Here is an 8,606-nt window from a genome sequence, read left to right on the forward strand (position 1 = left end):
GTAGAGATCAGATTCAATAACTAGTATACAGTAGCTACCCTGTACATAAATAGGTTGACCAGACTCAACAAGGTATAGCAGTCCTGTATGGTAACCGACCAGATTCAACAACCCGATATAGCTTTTCCATGTATGTAAACTAACCGGATTCAACAGCCCAACAGCTGCCTGTCCGGTATAATAACTGACTAGATTCGGCCAGATACAGCTGTCCTGCATGTAAACTGACCAGATTTAACAACAAGATACAGCTGCCCTGTATAATAACTGAGGATATTCAACCAAATACAAATACAGCCGCACTGTATAATAACTGGCCAAATTTAACCAGATGGAAGAGCATTAGCTAGATTATATTTGAAAGAAATGACTGAAGTTTAAAACTTCTCAGTTAGGTACAGCCGTAATTCCGAACTGTATACCCTGAACGCAAGTAATTTTAATCGGAGACAGAATCATTAGCCATAACTGACCATTACGTTCGGGACGTCATTATAACTCTAACCACCGAGTTTACGGGAAAACGTCTAGGAAAATGAAAGAAAAAGAATGTCCACATGTGTCACCATCGAGCAGGCCTGACGAGAAAAAAAAAAGTCATTTCCGACCTGAATTTGCATAGAACGTTTCCCTTGAATGTCCACGCTATGTAGTTACCGATTCCAAGTTGATGCGTGCTCACGAAAATTAGTCGGACGTGTGTATCCGTATATGCAACAAATATTGGAGCCCCCCCATTACGACTGTGGAAGGGCTTTAACTCGAGTAAACACGCACAGACACATACCGAGTTTTCTCCGTCGAAACTTCACTCGCAATGTTGATTCCGCGTTAATTACCCGGAGGGAGGTTTTCCCGGAGGTTGGAACCTTTCCATCAGCAATTAGCAGTCGAGTCCTCCGACTCACGGACCGTGATAGATCCTATCATTCATCTCTCCTCAATGTCGTGGAATTTCGAGTTTCGAGCACGGTGTGCTCACTATATGTGTAAGAGGGTTTTATTACGCATAACGGTAAGCGATCATTTCCAGTTTGTTGAAAATGTTTCGAGATTTTACCTCTCGGATGGAAAATGTGGACATGATTTACATACGTTTCTCCGAGGAAATTAGTTGGAACTTGATGGCGTTTCTCTAAGTCGGGTTGATGTTATGGACCAGGCAAAAAAAAGTATCGAGTAAATTTTTCGCAGACGTTATTAGTAATTTTGAATGGAATTTTTTACCTATATATAATTTTTTAACCTTAAGTCGAAAATCCAAAATGAACATTAATTTACATTCGTTTTTACCTCCATATTAGAAACGAAAGGTCTGAATACGCTAAACGTGAGTGACTGGATTCAAGAAATTCTTAAATCAGGGTAACATTTATATTCGCCCCCGGCGACAGGGGCAACCCCATAGGCCCCCTTTATATTCGCCTTGGTGACAGGGGCCACCAGCCCTGGCTCCTAGGGCGGAATGGGGTAGGGGGTGCACTCACTGCACCCAAAGACCCCCATCTTCGGCTCTCTTCGAGCCCCGCCCACGAAAGTCGAGAGTGGTCTTGGGTGCCCTCCCGAGGGCACCCCCAGACCCCTCTCGACTCTCGTCGAATCCCCAAGTGTTTTTGAACCATACAGAATTAGTAGGGTGATCAGACATCCTGGTTTTGAAAGATCTTTTCCGGTGTCCTAGTAAATTTTTGAGTAGCCTTGTATAGTTGGAAATTGGTGACATTTAGCAAGAATTTTCCGGATGTGTCGGTTTCGTCTCCTTGAAATCAGTAATTTATATACAGTTGCCTGTGGGTATTGAATCCGATCAATTAACATAAAGGGAACATGGGCACATACAGATCGAGGTGAACTATGGAGATCATCGCCCTGCCCCGGTTAATGACAAATTTTATTATTGGCATTGAGGGAGGATGGAAGAAGACATGCGCCCCTCCTCCCGCTTACTATACACTCATCCCCGGTGATTCCCTGATTCGCCCCCCCCACCCCGCGTTCGAGCAGCCAGTATCCACTTCTGACAGGGCAGATTGCTGCTCAAGAGTACCACGGTGCTTCCTGAAGCGCCCAGAGTGCTTGAGGCTCTTGTCCAATTTAGTGCTCGCGAGCATTTGATCAAAGTTCCAATCGAATTTTACCTTGTTTAAATTGCATTCGAGGATAAAAATCATCCCGATTTTTCATGCATACATATGGTCAAATTTGCCGTAAGGGTGCTCTTTTTTCGATGATGGGTAGGTACAGCCAGTGCTCGCGACTAGAGAAGGTTGCAGACCTCTGGTCTAAACTAAAGGGTATAAAGGGATATAAAATGTGCTGCAAAGTGACCATCATTGGCGTGCAGACACGATGTAGCATTATGCTCGATGCGGTTAAAAGCCCTTCAGTCTAATTCCATGCACAATTTCTTCTTTCTGGTTTCAGTAAGAAGTTTGCTCTTTTCTTCTTTTTATACTTGGCAGTGCAGCTCACTGGGCATGTACGCCAATGAATCGCTTGATCAGGCCCATGTAAGATTCTATGCAAACAGCTGATTAGATTTGCCCGGCTGTCGTTCGATGTATAAAGTTTTTTTGCGGGCGAAGGGGGAAGGCCATCAGTTTAAGTATTTTAACTGACGTTTTTCTAACACCAACGGTTGCGGTTGAAAACTTTACGCAACCATATATATATATGCCTCACTTTGATCTGATTTTGCCACGGACGATGATGTTCTTGATGGTTCAAGTTGCCGTGTAAGCCATCTGTAGTATTTAATACTAGCTATAATACCCGGCGCTGCCCGGGTTTTCTTCAATGAGGCTTCTTGGATCGCGTGATATCTTCCTCTTTCTTTAAGGCACATACAAACCGTGTCTAAGTTAACCAATATGGCGACTTCCTGCGCGACTCATGAAAGAAACAAATCTAGATTAAAGAAATGTTGAAATGAATATATATATTTTTTCTCTTTTTTTAAGGTGTGCTAGGTATTCCGATCCCCCCGCCCCCTTGAACTTCAAGTTATCCATCTGCTTGTTTCTGCTTCAAAAAAATACTTAGTTGAAGCTGTGAAATTTCTTCGATGTACTTTATGGGCCCATAATTAATTTTAAAACAGTCTAAACCATATGAATTTATGCAGTTGAATATTAAAAGACATTACGAAGACATTAATTTTCATGCTTGAGAAGATATAAATAAAAAGTTGAAAACAATGTTATTGCGTGGATATTCAACTCAAAAGTAGGTCTGGCTAATTACTTCATATTCAATTTTTTTTCTGGGCTGCGTATATATCTCTATATAAGCGGTATAATTCAATAACATTCAATACAATTTTTTAAATTATTGAAATGGCAGGAAACCCCACTAAACTTCCGCATTTATACAGCAAAATCGGCAATTTTAACACTGAGTTCTATGGGGATCATCCTTTGCCTGACCCTAGTGATGCTGATGATGATTCTGACGACTACATATATATATATATATATTGAAAAAGTGGCAAACCATTATAAAGGCCTTAAACTATTGTAAATATACTGGCAGCATTAAAGAAGTGACAAACCATTGTAATGGGATATACACGTCTGAAACGCACTGCTAGGGAACCACGGTAACCAAAGTAAACGTTTTGAAATTGATTGTTAAGGCCCAAAAACCATTGTTGCCCGACAGTTTTTGCCCATTTAGGGACATTTGTCTTGCTCTGACGAAATTGTAAAGTAAGTAGCCTATCGTTCAAGTTGGGTCCCATTTGGTATATATGCAAAAGTTGGCGACGATCGATCTAAAATTGTAGATTTGTAAAGAGAAGTTCACTAGAATTTTCGCGTTATATTTTTGTTCATTTTACAGCCCTCTCCATTTTTGATTTCTGATAAAAGTGTATTCCCTAGAATTCACACGCTATATTTTCGTTTTCCCCCCTCGGTGTCGTTACTGTCATTGTAAATATGTCGTAGGGTCGTGTCGAAGTTGTCGTTGCCAACTTCATGAGATTTTATTTATCTATTTATACTTTTATGTACAATATTGCGTGGCCGTGGCCAATGCAAGGAAATGCGGTGATGGGATTTGACATAGGAGACGATCGATGATGTATATAAAATCAGAAATTGAAGTACAATCTCGATTTCTCTGATTAAATGGAATCAAAAGTATTATTAGTGGCATTGATCGATTGAATCGTGGATTGAACGTGATCATCAATTTCCGTACAGGGCACATGAGGGGATACAGAAAGGAGTGCGAGATGGAGCTGTGCTTGGTGCTTATGAATCAATGAAAAACCAGAGGGGCATCCTGTAGCAGAGGATTGCATTTGAAGGAAAAAAAAGGATCCCCCATCAGCATCTACATCAGAGAACCCGCTTATTAATGATCCAATCAAAAATATTACAGCAAAACAGCTACAAATTCGGATTTCACAAACCATCATGCTGTGTTATATGACATGACATTCCTCTCACGTATTACCATTCGTACAAGGAAAAAAACAACGATAATTTACTCATCAATTTTTAATCAAGGTGATTAAGGGAACCGTTTCGTCATACGCCAGGGATGATTTCGATTCCGAGAGCTTATAAACTAATTAACATTAACAACGTAAATATCATTCATGGCATGCATTTTTTTTTGTTTTGCTCGAATCTTCACCGATTTATTGAGCTCGGTGCAAGTTTTCAGTTCTATGGATCTACGCATTGGAACCGAATTGGTATTCACGGCGCGGAACCGAGCTTGCTCTAAAAGCGAGCGCCGACGACTGAATAATTTTGTTCTAATTTATGCAACGACTGCACATAATTCCGGTCGAAACCCCTCTCGGAACCCCCCTTTCCAGGTATTTAACTCCATGAGTTTTGCCGCCACGTTTCAGGATACACGGTTATATATGCTTATGCAGTGAATTATCTAACCTGCAAACCACCTTATACGTACCTATGGTGCGCGTTTGGCTCTCAAACGTGGAGGAATACTTGATGAGTTTTCCCGTGGTTATATTCGATTTTGATTAGATTCCTCTCCACATACGATCAGGTTCAATTCAAATGTGATTTTGCTGTTTTTTGGTGGCTCTATTTAATCCGTCCATTAGCGATTTAGTCCTATATAACACACTAATGGCCTGACTAGAAATAAAGAAGTAGGAAACGGCTTACATATATCGTTTGGCGCCGGATGTTTTCGATTTATGCAAATCGGTCTGTTTAGAGCATGCTAAACAGGCACACAATGTTCAAAGAGGTTAATTTTAATACGATAGAGAAAACGAACTCTTGACTGCGGATGATGACGTGTATTTTGTAAATAAATCCGTCATATTTCACTTGCAAATATACATTCTACGAATATGCAAAATGATGTGAAAGCGAAGAAAACTTCGGGTAAAACACAGGAAAGAATTTTTGTTGACTTTTCGAAAACTTTGAAATGCCATGTATTTGTTAATTTCACTTTAGTGTTCATTAAATACGTAATTGCACATCATTAATATTGTTTTCCCTTTTACAGGCAAAGAAATACCTAAACAAATCAAATTCAAAACAAGTTTCAAGAAAAATCGAGATAAAGATGATAAGAACTATATAGGTAAATATGACTTTGACAAAAAAATTGATTATAAACCCTGACATACATCATAAAATATTGATTTTTGAATACTTTTTAAACCATATACTTTTTAAATAAAGCATTTTAAACCAATCTACATTTAATACGCAACTCGATTTAAATGGCGGGAGGCATTAACATCTGGTCACAACTCGATAAATGTCCAAAACCATCGAAAATTTGTCCGACGTCGATTGTTTCTTGACTTCAATGCATTTATTTAACTTATTTTCTGATACAATCTCCGAGTGGTTGTTTGAACGAAAATGGTTCCCAAAAAAGTTAATTCTTGGCCGCGTATTAAGAAATAGATGTTTATCTTCACAATCTTTTTGTAATGTTCCAGATAAACAGAGAAAGAACTCGCAGCTGTTCTATAGGACATAATTATAATAATATTTAGAAACGTGCAAAAAGTCCTATGTCCATACACAAAGTTTCTGAAAATTGTACGACATTACACAAAATTTGCATTTTTCCATCCACGAAATGTCTGAAACTAAAATTTGCGTTCAAAAAATTTCTAAGTTTCAAATACAGAATTTGCAAAACTGAACTCAAATATAATTATATTACTTCTGTAACTTCACTCCCAAAACTAAAATTCGTACTAAATTTTCAAAACTTAATGTAAAAGGTATGTAAAATTTTTAATAAAAAAATAAGTAACTTCATCTGCGGAATTTTTACATTCCGTATGCAAAATTTTCAAAACTTCACATAGATTTTCATGAAACTTTCTATACACACAAATTCTGAAACTTTACACGTAGGATTCATGAAACTTTACTATAAAACTTTACACTCAGAATTTAACGAAAATTTACGCACATAATTTATAAAGCTTTAATACACGTAATTTATAAAACTATATACACAGAATTTCTAAAACGTTATGCACCACATTTATAAAACTTGATACACAAAATTTGCAGAAATTCTTGTTAAATTTTAAAATTTTGTACATAAAGTTTTTAAATTTTAAATAGTTTTATTTGAAACCACACAAGAAATTTAAAATTTCATGCACGAAATTTCCCACAAAGCATCTAGAATTGTACGTTGAGTTTTTATGGCGCAAGCTTTCTACGGTCATCATGCACCATAAAGAAAAAGCTTCTATAACTTCCCAAATTCCTCATGAGTTCAAAACATTCTAGACGAGAATTTTAATAATGAATTCAGGAGACCACACCTTTATACATTACGTGAGTACACTGCATACACGCATTATACATATAGTTTAATATAAATCAAACCCATCACATACAGCATATAAATTTCTAGTAAAAAAAAAATTTAGAGTAGACTATATTTTTTTGGCAATATTTACTAGTTGCCTCATTAAAATATTTTATAATATATATTTTTCTGTAATATTGAGGTTTCTTTCCTTAAAACAGTTTTGGCACTAAAACCGAATACACGGTCGTATATACAGTAACTTTTCGCTATAAAATATCTCCAAATGATCAACTGCATTAAAAGAGAAGAAAGAAAACATATCTCTCTAGTAAAGAATTCACTCGCTACTTTTTCGTATTTATTGACTTTCTTCGAAAAGGGAAAAACTTTGGTATGACCTTTAGAATGAATTTTTGGCGAAAAAGAAGGAAAAAAGAAATGAAACTCCATTCTTTAGTTACAATCAAGATATTGGTTTACGACAAAAGTCGCATTCCTTTTCCACCCTTCAAAGAAAGTTTTCCCAGAAACATCCATTTTTATACATATATCTATATACATATTTTGGAATTTATGTTCCACTCAATACCACTTTTTTTTCTGGTATTTAGGAATTTGGCAAGTTACCAAAAAAAAGTAAACAAGAAAGAAACAAACGCTAATTCGAATGCAAATCATAAATATATGCTTTATGATTTTTGTGTTTCAAAGTTTTTTTGTTATGGAAGAAAAATACGAATTCTTATGTTATGATTTGTTTCTTTACAGACAGGACTGCGGAAATTTGGGACAGAGCTCCTTGTATGTAGTAGATTTTAGACTCGGAAATTTGGGTAATGTTTTGAGAGTATGGAAAATTGTATGAACTGGTAACAATCGGAGATTATATGTATCTGATGTGCACATATGTGTTAAGTGAATTCTTATTTATAAGACAGTTATCATGAAGAATATATACAGTCACTCACCGACTCACGGACACGCTACGTAACTAGGAACTGTCAATTTCGGTTATCTACCATATTTCATTGAGATTGAAGTGGCGACACCCAGCCAATTATCGGCAATGAGTGTCATTCTTGAATGATGTGCCAGGGTAATTAGGTTCCATGACATCGGTCACGTGCGCCACTCAGCCTTAGCTGGTTTCTTCATCGCTAAGTTGGAGGTTGTTCGCATAACTGCACAGAGAATCCAGGGAAGTACCATTCAAGATAATACGAGCTATTTTCTGACATTGCTAACAAGCGAATGGAAACAAATTCGGATGAGCTCTATTTGACGAATCAGCTTTAAATATGGTAAACTTGTCCTTAACTTTTCCTAACCACGCATAAGAAGGGGAAAAAAGGAAGGGAAAAAACAAATGAAAGAGAAAAACAGTATAATATATAAGTTGATACGAATGTAGGTACAAAGTAGATTTCTCTTTTTACCTTTACCCTGCCTGTTCTCTTTCACTTTTGTATTTATATAGTAGAAGTATAAATTATATGTGGGAAAAAATCACTATCAGGGTATAGAAAAAACGAAGAGGAAAAAAATATAGGGTTATAACAAAGATTCGCGATGATGAGGAGAGAGGAAAGAAAACAGAGAACTTGTCTGAAAATTCATTCCACTAGCATTTGGACGCAATATTACGTCCTTCATCGTAAAGTGGTTAAATAAAAATATCATTATTTTACATAATCGATATTTTAATCGTTTTTTATTTATCGAATATATTATTTGAATCGATTAATTGTTTTTCTTACTTATTATCTGCTTTATTTATCGTTATAAGCAATTGTTATTTTTTTAACCGATTTATTATTTAT

At 36.7% G+C, this 8,606-nt stretch overlaps 1 protein-coding gene across 2 annotated transcripts in view; it reads left to right on the forward strand.

Moving 5' to 3' along the window:
* LOC149088921 (adhesion molecule nephrin-like) overlaps positions 1-8,606 on the forward strand; it is a 79,042-nt gene extending 70,436 nt beyond the window's left edge. For both annotated transcript variants that reach the window (XM_089250841.1, XM_089250848.1), the window contains exons 12-13: positions 5,503-5,580; positions 7,555-8,606. In XM_089250841.1, the coding sequence (XP_089106967.1) occupies positions 5,503-5,580; positions 7,555-7,595 (119 nt within the window). In that variant the 3' untranslated portion in view covers positions 7,596-8,606. The remainder of the gene's footprint in view (positions 1-5,502; positions 5,581-7,554) is intronic.

Source organism: Pholcus phalangioides, unplaced genomic scaffold (genome assembly GCF_987345545.1).
Source record: "Pholcus phalangioides strain wild (caught in Gottingen) unplaced genomic scaffold, Ppha-v1.0 ptg000003l_1, whole genome shotgun sequence".
In the NCBI taxonomy this organism is placed as follows: Eukaryota; Metazoa; Arthropoda; class Arachnida; order Araneae; family Pholcidae; genus Pholcus; species Pholcus phalangioides.